Source organism: Gopherus evgoodei, chromosome 2, assembly GCF_007399415.2.
Source record: "Gopherus evgoodei ecotype Sinaloan lineage chromosome 2, rGopEvg1_v1.p, whole genome shotgun sequence".
NCBI classification, from domain to species: domain Eukaryota; kingdom Metazoa; phylum Chordata; order Testudines; family Testudinidae; genus Gopherus; species Gopherus evgoodei.
Window position 1 is genome coordinate 254,196,509 of NC_044323.1, and position 12,891 is coordinate 254,209,399.

Here is a 12,891-nt window from a genome sequence, read left to right on the forward strand (position 1 = left end):
TCTCTTTTGTTTCATTTCTCACAACTGAGCTTTCTTTTGTATATTCCATTTGATTTGCTTTTTTGTTTTAAAGTTTAGTATTAAGATCTGATTGGAAACATAAATATATTTGTTGGTACTTGTGGAAAACGTCTTTAAGAAGCCTGTCTGCAACCCTAGCATCCCCTTGGATGTCGTTATGAAGCCAGCAAGAAACAATCTAACAAGATGGTAAATGTAGTTATGTATAAATGCATTACCCAAATAGCTGCAGGTTCCCGCTTATGTCCTTCCTCTCTTGTCTCCCTCTTCGTTTTCTCACTAGGTGTCATGTCTGAAATCTAGATTGTAATTTGATCAGAGCTGGGAGCTCATCTTTGTCTCTCCTTTGGAATTCCCAGCACCCTTTCAGGCACTGTAAAATAATTACACCTTGCTTGCATAATTGTCCTGTTGTGTTCTCCCACTGGTTAGTCTAGAATCGCAGGTGAAACAAAAAACTTTTATGTGGGATCAGTTATCTTAGCACCTTGGTCCAAGCATTGTCCATTTAAGTAGAAGAATACAGCTCTTTCCGTGATGTAGCTATAACTCTAGGTATCTGGTATAATGTGATTATTTACATATGTTTAGTTAAATTATTGGTTTCTTTTTATTAATTACACTTGATAACACCAAACTGTCAGCAGAGATGTGGATTTTTTTGCCAGAGTGTTTGTCAGTTTGTTAGGATGTACACAGTAGGCACTCTTCCATCTTTCACCGGTAAATCAGATTAGATTATTTTAAATGTCTGGTTAAAATTTGTGAAATTGTCTTAGGTCTGACTTCTGATTTTGTTTAAATGTAATGTGTTTGCAGACAATGACTGGTATTTGTGTCATGTGACAATTATTGCCCCAGAAGAGGATCTTCTATCCTGGGGTATGTACCCATACCCCTATTTGGCACGTGTTGATCCTGATGCTCGGAAAGGCACTCTGATCTACCAGCTTGTGGCCCATTACAATAACAATGAAAACTCCAGTGTTGGGATAACTTATGCACTTATTGCAGGTAAGTCCTTTCTGAATCAACTGATTAATCTGCATGACTATGAGATTTTTATTTTAGCAATTTCCAATTTTTCATTTAATTAATAAGATTTCAATAGAATAGCCTTGTTTAGACATACTGGGTGAAGGTCAGAGATGATTAGTAAAGTGGTGTAAATTAAACCAGTACATGAGTGTAAGGGAGTTGGTTACTCCATACAAAGTGACCAGAATCAGGCTAAGGTCTGGCCTATGCTACTAAGGGCTTGTCTACGGGGGTAGTATAAACCGATCAAATCAAGTTAATCTAGTTTGAAAATGTCTGCATACACTTGATCCATCACTACATATTTATCACAGACTCGGAAGTCCTCTTGCAAAGCAGACTGGGTTTGCTTCAAATGGAATTAGTTTGGTCTATTGTGTGTGTGCACACAATTGCTGTATGCCACTTTTTGTGTGCTTCCAGTGATTATCCCATAGTGCTTTGCAGGTTGACTGTTACTGACCTGTTCATTTACCTGTGTGCCCTCCCATGCTCCTGTATCAAATTCCCAGGACAATACCTCCCCACCTTTTTAAAAGCTGGCACAGAGCCACATTTTGCCCATTTGCTCCTGGACCCTGGTGTATCATTCTTGCAGTGTAGCTGTGATAGCACTCCTGAAACCATACAACATGCCTTGCACAGTTGCACTGAGTCATGCTGAGACACTGGCTTTCATTACCACCTGGGGAGAAGCTTTGGTTCAGGAAGCTCTTTCGGCCAGACGCTCCTACAGCCACAGCACCAGCAACAACCAGAGCGTCAAGGAGAGGGCCTCTATGTACTGCTGAGAGGTTGGCCTCTTGAAGGGGATGTAAAAGGAAGACTCAGGACAAGATGTTTGTTGAGCTTTTGGCGGAGAGATGAGTCTGTTTTTTCTCTGGAAAAGAGGTGGAGGCTGTAGGTGGGACCCAGAGGGAGAAGGAAATGCAGCTCTCCTGGGAGATTATGGCAGTGGCCAAGGACAGCATTGCCATGGCCAAGAAGAGCATACAAAAAGACAGAGGAGAGGCATAGGTAACTCATGGATGCTATCCTGAACCAGAATGTTCTCCAAAACAGCTCCTGTTAGGCCAGCAGGCCCTGCAGTCCCCGAATTCAGGATCCATCCATGTCCTTTGCAACCTGGACAATACTGGGTACTGGAATGAGCAGCAAGTCCTCCCCACCATACCCTTGCAGTGGTGCTACCAGTGGCCATCCCCCTCTCAAAACAACTTCAGGCATTGAGAATACTGGCTCCTGGGAGCCCAGCACTTTCTTGAGTCCAGCAGTGCCCCTGAAAATTCTGACCCACTGCGCTTAACCATAGTGCCCATGCAAGCAAGAAGAGGCAAAGGGCTGGCTTATACTCACCTGTAACTGTAAGGCAACCAACTGCCCCCCTAGTTGTGTTTGCACCATTTGTACTGGTGCTCTTTCAGTTTTGTCTGCACTGTTGCTTTAATTAAAGATTTGTTGATTAGTAGACTGTTTAGTTAAATGTATTTTCAAATACAAAAACATATTTTTTCCATTAGTTCAATAAAAACTGTATTTTTGGTTTTGTTCTTTCATAATAAAAACCATTTTAATCAATCCATTATGAGTCCTTATTGCACCTAATTATGAAAATCCTGTAAATAAAGCTGAAATAATTCATAGGGGTTTTCGGAAGTACATAGAGAGCATTCCACTTCCGCCACTCGTACGCTACACTCCAATGCTTGAAATGTATCTATCTCAACAGTTCCCCCTCCCCCATGGGCTAACAACTGCACATGTTCAGGCAGAAGACTTAAAATATGAACAATAGGCGTCCCTGACAATATTCCCCTGAGTGTCAGCATTTTCTAAGGGAAACCTGGCTGGCTGCTTGAACCATCAAGCAAGTCACTGAACCTCAGCTTCCTACCCATTGTTAAGGCTTTCTCCCTTGCTCTCTCAAATATTGTGCAGACCACAACAGGCAGTGAATGGTCCAAACATCTTTTTTTCTGGCTGCTTCCAACCTGTTCCATAAAGAGTGCCATCTGCTTTTAAACGGCCAAATGCACACTCGACTGTTATGATGCAACTGCTCGGGCGATAGTTAAAGTGTTCCTTCCTGCTGTCCAAGTGGCCTTTGTATGGCTTCATTAGTCAGGGCATAACAGGATAAGACAAGTCTTCCACAATAATCAAACTACCTCCACACCATTAATGTCTACTGTGGTCCTGGGAGCAAACATTCATTTCTCCATTCATCTATACGGAACTGAGTGCTAAAAGATCTCAGAATCTTAGAATCTTCCAGACTACGCTGCATTTATATCCGTAAATCTCCCACCAAAAAGAAATACCCCTTTCTGTTTGAATAAATTTTGTGCTCTACTGGGGGATGAATTGTAGGCACCTGTGTTCTATCAATTGCCCCAATACAGTTTGTGAACTGTATGCGTGCAAAGCCATCAACAGTCTCCAGAGCATTACCCAGCTTTAGGAGCTTGTTAGATAGCACTTTATCAATGACATAGCAGACCTGCTTGAGAATGTTGCCAACAGTTGATCACCCCACGCCAAATTGGTTGGCTACGGTCCAGTAGTACTCAGGGGTGGCATGGCATTCTTGTTTCTCCACAGGTTGCTACACTGTCATTGAAGCTCCAAGGTCAGTTCTGCACCGATCTCAAAAAAGTTAGCCCTCCCCATCCTGAAATTCTGTCACCATTGCTACTCGGCTCCAATCTGCAGAACAATCCTCTCCCACCAGTCCATGCTGGCTTCTCAGGTCCAGAAATGACGATAAACGCTGTGTAGGTGATCCAGCTTGGATCATTGTCCTCTTGCTCCTTGTCCATCTGCCATCTCTTCTGAGTACTCTCCGGCTGCCAGAGGAGCTGCTGCTGCTGTAGAATATTCTTCTGCTTCCACATCTGCTCGATGGTGCGACATGCAAAGTCCAATGCCAAATTCATCCAACTTTGACTGCTGTAATACAGCCCAAGCAGTTGTCCTCGTGCATGGAGCATTGCTGGGTCCACGTTGGCAGAGAAGAAATTAGAAAATGACAGAAGCCCGCCTGGAAAGGAAGTGTGTGGCAGAGAGAGTGGAAACATGGGATTTAAAAAAAATAAAATTCAACCCACTTGACTTCCCACAGTTCATAGTGAAAACAATTCCAGGGCTCACACTGTTCAGCATACACATGGGATGCCTGTTGCATTCTCAGTTCACATTGTCTGAACACACGGATGTGGTTTGCTATGAACTGAGGGTGTAGGGTTCTTCGGGGAGGGGTTTCCTGAGCTGGATTACCTTTTTTGGGGGGTCTGGGAAGCCACCGTGGATTGGTGGGGAAAGGATTGTTTTGCAGATGGGGGCTGACCAGCAGTGGCGAGAGAATTTCAGGATGGGGAAGGCTACTCTTTTTTGAGATCTGTGCAGAACTGACCTTGAGAGCTGCAATGACAGCATACCAATATACGGTGTCCCATACTTATTGTTAGGGTTGGATAAAGAACACATGTCCTAATATAGCTCTGTAGTGCATTAAGCCTGAAGGCTGCTGAGTGAGGGCACGAGACAGCTAGCTTTAGAGCTAGAGTTGCGTCCTGGGTGTTTTGTCTTAGTGCACAATATTGGGTAATTGGCACTTGACACAAAGTCCATTGTCCATATAGAACATATGTATACTGTCTGTCTCACAATGTACAGTATGGACAAGGGGTAAAATAAAGAATTTTTTTTAAAGGGAGAATGTGTAGAAAAAAATGAGGGGTTCAAAGCCGAAGTTTAAAGGTAATGAAGATGCAAATGAATGTTCTTACTGTGATGCCTCTACTAGAATGGTTTTTGTACATCTATTAATAGGTGGCGAAGAGCGATTTGAAGTTGATATGGATACAGGCATTATAATGACAACCGGTTTGCCTTTAACTTGGAATAAGGAATACATGGTCACAGTGCAGGCCAGTGATGAATACGGGAACAAAAGTCCTTATGCCTCCATCTCCATCCTGGTTGGTTCCAGACTTCCTCAGTTTACTAACGTGTCCTACAGTGTGTTTGTCCCTGAAAGTACTCCAGCAGGAGAAGAGTAAGTGGAAGAAAGCCAGGATCCAGTACTTGGAGAGAAACTTTGTGGGGCACCACATAGTGACTCCTTTGCAACCAGTGTTGTTTGTTCATAGGGCTATACTTGAATTGATATTCCTGTACTGCAGTTCAGAAGGAAAATGTGACTCATTCAAATGGAGGAGCAGCGTAGCACAGTGGGCTGAGCACTAGACTGGGAACAGGAAGTAGGAGATTAAAATCCCAGCCCTGGCACTGATTTGGCTAGGACAAATCACTACATCTCTGAAATGCCTTCCATCTTCCACCCCTTCCTGTAAAATGCACACATGCCAAACGTCTCCCTTTAGGAAGAAGTTCCTTGACTTCTATTAAAATGTTTTTTTCTCCATGTTCTGTGCCTTCAAACAGTTTCTCCAAACTAAACGGATTTCAGTGAAAATTAACAGGTTATGCCTATGGTACTTGCCAAGCGGTCCCTATTTATTGTTTTCAAATGCTGCATTTATTGGAATGAGGATTTTTTTTTTCTTTTTGCTTACCTCTGTCTCAGAGATTGTAAGGATTCTTGTTTGCACAGTTCTTTGAAAAGGAAACATCCTATGACAATACCTATTTTGTTATGATGCCTCTGTGGGTTCGTGTAAACTTACAGTGTTCTGTAGCTGATAGAATAGTAATGAAAATTAGCTCTAGCAGTGTGGCCAATGATAAGTTAATTTAATTGTATTTAATCTTCTCTTAGCGGAGGTTTACATTTAAAAAACACACCAACCAAAGCCTCTGTTTGTGTTGATGTCCTCTTCAGATCCTTTTAGTTCTGGGTACCTTGACACCAGAAATCTGTAGGCTGATTGACTGAAGTGAACTTAGAGGAGACAACAAAATTAAAAAGGCTGGGAGATTTGATTCATGAGCAGCTCTTCAAAGCACCACTTGCTAATAACAGGCAAGCATGGGACCACTTGGTGAAATTTAAAGGGAGACCATTAACTTCTATCTACCTTTATTTTTACTGTTACAAGTGGCACATAAGATTACTGTGACAAAGACATTGGAGAGAAATACTTTCTATTTTTCCAATGTTCTTGCTTTGCACACAGCCCCAGTATAGTCAGTTGGTGTCCTGCGTCTATATGGGTTTTTCACTCCACAATAAGGAGAGGAAAAGATTTTTAAAATGTGTATGTAAAGCCATAAAAATTGGCAAGGAGACTTAGAGACAGGCATAGAAAAAGCGGTTGGTTTTATAGGATTTATAGATGAAGCTGAAGGTATGCCTCTTTATAGTGATGAAGGGATGAGAAGGAATTTCTGTATGTGGCTGGTTGGCTAAGTTCCTGCTAAAATGAACGGTGCTGCTGGGATTGTAGTGATTCATGATGTTAGTGCCTGGAGCCTTATATAGGAGTCTTCTATTTTAAATCTAAATAAATAAATACCAAAAGTACTCAACTATTTTTTAATAGACTAGATTTCAAGTTGCCAGGTAAAGTGTGTGTGGGGAAGAGGGGCTCATTTTTCTAGATTGTGAAGAAAATCTTCCAAACGTATTCAGTGTAAACTAGTGCTGTCGATTAATCGCAGTTAACTCACGTGATTAACTAAAAAAAAGAATGGTGATTGTTCGCAGTTTTAATCACACTGTTAAACAATAGAATACCAATTGAAATTTATTAAATATTTTGGATGTTTTCCTACATTTTCAAATATACTGATTTCAGTTACAACACAGAATACAAAGTGTACAGTGCTCACTTTATATTATCTTTATTACAAATATCTGCACTGTAAAAATAATAAAAGAAATAGTATTTTTCAGTTCACCTTATACAAATACTATAGTGCAGTCTCTTTATCGTGAAAGTGCAATTTATAAATGTAGATTTTTTTTGTTATGTAACTGCACTCAAAAACGAAACAATGTTAAACTTTAGAGCCTACAAGTCCACTCAGTCCTACTTCTTGTTCAGTCAATCACTCAGACAAACAAGTTTGTTTACATCTGAGATAATGCTGCCTACTTCTTATTTACAATGTCACCTAAAAGTGAGAACAGGCATTCACATGGCACTGTTGTAGCTAGTGTTGCAGCTAGTGTTGCAAGATATTTATGCTCCAGAGGCGCTAAAGATTCATATGTCCCTTCATGCTTCAACCACCATTCTAGAGGACATGTGTCCATGCTGATGACAGGTCTGTTCAATAACGATCCAAAGCAGTGCAGACTGGTGCATGTTCATTTTCATCATCTGAGTCAGATGCTACGAGTAGAAGGTCGATTTTCTTTTTTGGTTGTTTGGGTTCTGTAGTTTCTGCATCGGAGAGTTGCTCTTTTAAAACTTCTGAAAGCCACACCTCAGATTCTTAAACCTTGGGTCGAGTGCTGTAACTATCTTAAGAAAGCTCACATTAATATGTTCTATGCATTTTGTCAAATCTGCAGTGAGTGTTCTTAAAACGAACAACGTGCTGGGTCATCATGATTTTTTTTAACAAGCATCATCAGCCTGGAAGCATGCCCTCAGGAATGGTGGTTGAAGCATGAAGGGACGTATGAATCTTTAGTGCATCTGGCACGTAAATATCTTGCAATGCCAGCTACAAAGTGCCATGCGAACATCTGTCTTCACTTTCAGGTGACATTGTAAACAAGAATCAGGCAGCATTGTTTCCAGTACATGTAAACAAACTTGTTTGTCTGAGCGATTGGCTGAACAAGAAGTAGGATTGAGTGGACTTGTAGGCTTTAAAGTTTTATAGTATTTTATTTTTGAATGCAGTTATTTTTTGTGCATAATTCTACATTTGTAAGTTCAACTGTCATGAGAAAGAGATTGCGCTACAGTACTTGTATTAAGTGAATTGAAAAATACTATTTTTTTATTTTTACAGTGCAAATATTTATACTAAAAAATAAATATAAAATGAGCACTATACATTTTGTATATGTGTTGAAACTGAAATCAATATATTTGAAAATATAGAAAACATCCAAAAATATTTAAATAAATGGTATTCTATTGTTTAACAGTGCAATTAGTTGTGATTAATTTGTTTAATCTCTTGACAGCCCTAATGTAAACAGATTCAGGTAAGGCTGGCTTCACTGCTGCTGTAGCTGCTACTACAGAGTAGCTTTGCCAAGCAGCAGTGGGGTGACACTGACAAGACTGGTGAATGTTATTACTGCTATTCAGAAGCCTCTGCTACTGCAAAGATTTGAGTAGCAGAAGAGGCAGATGCTGGAGTTAGTTGCAGGGGAGGAGAAAATAGGCTGAAGAAGCAGTAAAGTGATGGAGGCCTACCTGCTACCTCTTCAGAGGCTCTGATCATGAACATACACAATTCCTCTCCCGTCCTGCGGATTAGAGGGGGATAGCACTTCAAATAAAATGGAACATACTAGCCAGAGGCTGATATCTACAGTGGAGCCCCAAACAAGGCAGTGACAGTACCTGGTGGAAATCCCAGCCCCTTTCTCCTTCCCAGCAACTATGGAAGCAGGGGAAGGGTTTCTCACCAGGTCATTGTCCTGGACCTCACTGGTGGGGCCTTTCCCCTTTGTCTTCCATATCTACTTCTGTCTGGTAAGTGTCTGGTTAAGATGTTTTTAATCCCAGCTTCTGAAGAAAGATTAAAAGAAATATATGTAGTTTAGCTTCATGATCACGAAGGTAGAAAACTTAATGGTCTGCAAGGATTTGAAGGGTGTAAATACCAAGGAAGGAGTAAATGTTTAGTCAGGTGATTGGGAATAATGGGTTGAAGTGAAGAAAAGGCAAATTGTTTCCCAAGATCTGATATAATGTGGAATAGCGTCTTCAGAGGAGTGGCAGAATCCCTTCTACAAGAGTCATTTTGAATGTAGACAAGATGAAGTATTAGATATTTGCAGGGGCCAGTCCTGCACTTTTCTGCAACTGGGCTATGTGGCGTAATCTGCCTTCTGTCTCTACTTTCTCTGACTCTCCTAGTGTAACAGACTATAACAAGTTGGCTAATGACTATGCTATTGTTCTTCACAGAGTAGCAGTTGTGGAGGCTGTTTCCTTCCAGAGCCAGCCTCTTTCTTACACTCTGCTGATGAACCCCAGTGGCCTTTTCAGCCTGAGCCAGAAGAGTGGAGAGCTCAGTTTGACCCATACTGTGGATTATGAGAGCGAACACCGTCTCTATCACTTTCTTGTGAAAGCAGTGGAAGCTGAGAGCGGACTTAGCAGTGTAACTGAGGTACAATGAAGTACTTGGCTTTGCATGAATATAATGAATCACCTCACTATAGCAGCTATTTCCTCCATCAAGAGTGTATTTAGTGATCTCATTACATACAGGCCTGGTCTACACTACGCGTTTATACCGAATTTAGCAGCATTAAACCGATTTAACCCTGTATCCGTCTACACAACAAAGCCCTTTATATCGATATAAAGGGCTCTTAAAACCGATTTATGTACTTCTTCCCGACGAGGAGAGTAGCGCTGGAATTGGTATTGCCATGTTGGATTAGGGTTAGTGTGGCCGCAATTCGACGGTATTGGCCTCCGGGCAGTATCCCACAGTGCACCATTGTGACCGCTCTGGAAAGCAATCTGAACTCGGATGCACTGGCCACGTAGACAGGTAAAGCCCCGCGAACTTTTGAATTTCATTTCCTGTTTGCCCAGCATGGAGCTCTGATCAGCACGGGTGGCCATGCAGTCCCAAATCCAAAAAGAGCTCCAGCATGGACCACATGGGAGATACTGGATCTGATCGCTGTATGGGGAGACAAATCTGTTCTATCAGAGCTCCGTTCCAGAAGACGAAATGCCAAAGCATTTGAAAAAATCTCCAGGCTATGATAGACAGAGGCCACAGCGGTGACTCAACACAGTGCTGCGTGACAAGCGTAACGGAAAGCCAAAGAATCAAATGGACGCTCATGGAGGGAGGGAGGGGGGACTGAGGACTCGAGCTATCCCACAGTTCCTGCAGTCTCCGAAAAGCATTTGCATTCTTGGCTGATGCCTGAAGCGTCAAAAACATTGTCGCCAGTGGTTCAGGGAATATGTCGTCAATTTACCCCCTCTCCCCCCCTCAAAAAAAAAGGAAAAAATTCGTTTCTCACCTCTTTTCAATGTCACCGTATGTCTACTGGATGCTGCTGGTAGACAGGGTGCTGCAGGGCTAAACAGCAGCATCCTCTCCTCTCCCCTCCCCTCCGGTGGCAGACTGTACGGTACAATATGACTGATAGCCATCTTCGTCATCATCCTGTGAGTGCTCCTGGCTGGCCTCGGTGAGGTCGGCTGGGGGCGCCTGGGCAAAAATGGGAATGACTCCCAGTCATTCGCTTCTTTAAGCTTTGTGTCCTGGAGATTCAGTCCTGGCAGATGGTGCAATTGGGCTGGTAACTGTCTTCATCATAGCAGCTGGAGGCTGAGCTCCTCTCCCCCTCCCCCCTTTCATGTCTAATGGAGATTCTGGACTATCATAGCAGCGGGAGGCTGTGCTCCTCTCTCCCCCGCCACCCTTTAATGAGTGATGGAGATGTCCTGCTTGGAATATCATAGCAGCCGGAGGCTGCCTCCTCCTCATTTTATCTCACTAAAAAGTCAGTGTTTCTTATTCCTGCATTCTTTATTACTTCATCACACAAGTGGGGGGACACTGCCACGGTAGCCCAGGAGGGGTGTGGGAGGAGGGAAGCAACAGGTGGGATTATTGCAGGGGCACCCCTTAGAATGGCATGCAGCTCATCATTTCTGCGGGATCTCTGGGGCTCTGACCCAGAGCGGCTGTGCTCTCTGGTTCTCTAGTAGACTTGCCCCATATTCTAGGCAGAACTGACTCTATTTTTAGACAAAACATAAAGAAGGGAATGACCCCGGGGAGTCATTCCCATTTTTGTCCATGCGCCCCCGGCCAACCTCAGCGAGGCCAGCCAGGAGCACCCATGACAGCAGCAGACAGTACAATATGACTGGTAACCGTCATCGCCAATTTCCAAAGCAGCAGACAGTGCAATAGGGCTGATAACAGTCTCTGCTACCTTGCAAAGGCAAATGAATGCTGCTGTGTAGCACTGCAGTTCCGCGTCTGTCAGCAGCATCCAGTACACATACGGTGACAGTGACAAAAGGCAAAACAGGCTCCATGGTTACCATGCTATGGCGTCTGCCAGGGCAATCCAGAGAAAAAGGGTGCGAAATGATTGTCTGACGTTGCTTTCACGGAGGAAAGATTGAGTGACGACATTTACCCAGAATCACCCGCGACACTGTTTTTGCTCCATTATGCATTGTGATCTCAACCCAGAATTCCAGTGGGCGGGGGAGACTGTGGGAACTATGGGATAGCTATGGGATAGCTACCCACAGTGCAAAGCTCTGGAAATCGACGCTAGCCTCGGTACATGGACGCACACCACCGAATTAATGTGCTCAGTATGGCTGCATGCACTAGACTTTATACAATCTGTTTTAAAAAACCAGTTTCTGTAAAATTGGAATAATCCCATAGTGTAGACATACCCACACTGACAATCTAAATAACAACACAAAGCTGCGTGTAGATTGAGAGGGAGGATGGTTTTATTGTCAAGGCAGTGGACTGAGAATCAGACCTGGGTTCAGTTTCTGGGTCTGCAAAATGCTTCCTGTGTGACATTGGCCAAGGAATATTTTATCTTTGCCTTAATTTTAAAAACATAATTTGTTCAGAAAAAATGGGTTTGCTGCTTTCTTACTCACAGAGGTGTTGTGGGAACAAGTTCGATAATGTCTGAGGGCAGCATAGAGATATTACAGTAATAGGTGCAATAAGTACCTAGATACTCAGACTGAGATGTATGACTGTGATGCATTATGAAGTACAATGTGCTGAGCAAGTGCTGAGCAAAAATAGCAAAAATATGACAAAGTAGCTATAATTTTTCCTGATCCACTTGTGACTCAGAAGTCAAGGCTTTTTCTGTAATGCTGGTTTCAGATTGAAACATAACATTTCATGCATTAAGATGTAAGAATTGATTTTTGAGCCAAAATTTTAGATTTTGAGTTTTTAAAAAAATTACATTTTTTAAATAAAAATAGGACGCTTCCAGTCGTGTGTTCCTGATTTTGATTTTTTAAAAGGCAGAAAGGGGAATACCTTGCCTGAAATTGGACTAAGTTGGTAAAGTATAAAATGTGAAAAACCTTCTGATTTTGAGGTTTCATATTTCATAGCAAATATTTTGCAATGCTACATTGTACTGAGAAATTTTAGTACCCAATGAACATTATTTTAAAATGGAAATGAAGTAAATTGTAAAAGTAAATGCATTGAGTGATCAGATGTGAGTGAAAGGGGTAAAAACTAACAAGGCTAACCAGAGCCAGTACATCAGTGCTCTCACACATTTCATTTTTGGGAAGCAGCAGGTCAGTCCTGGTAGGCCTCTCTTCAGCAGACACCTATCATTTTATGTTTAATCTTTTCTTCTGCCTCCTGTCCCACGCAGGTCATAGTTCATATCACTGATGACAATGACTGCTCTCCAGAATTCCAGCACTCCATTTACAGCTGTGACAACATTCCTGAAATCATCCCAGTTGGCACATCTCTGTTGCAAGGTGATAATTTCTCTACTACCTCTTATTCCATTTTCTCACAAGAATTAACTTGTGATTGTGGTCTACATAATCTGATCAGTTCAAGTGTTTACCGTGCCCATCAGCATGGTATCTGAGTACCTTCCAAAAGTGCATTAAAGGATGTGACCAACATCTGTCATATGGTTTTTTCTTCTGCTTTTTCTCTCAAGAGGGAATA

At 42.3% G+C, this 12,891-nt stretch overlaps 1 protein-coding gene across 1 annotated transcript in view; it reads left to right on the forward strand.

Moving 5' to 3' along the window:
• Positions 1–905: 905 nt before the first annotated feature.
• The window catches only part of LOC115646976 (neural-cadherin-like), a 63,117-nt gene continuing 51,131 nt past the window's right edge, over positions 906–12,891 (forward strand). The window contains 4 exon segments of the mRNA XM_030553502.1: positions 906–1,035; positions 4,891–5,116; positions 9,123–9,327; positions 12,581–12,692. Coding sequence (XP_030409362.1) covers positions 906–1,035; positions 4,891–5,116; positions 9,123–9,327; positions 12,581–12,692 — 673 coding nt within the window.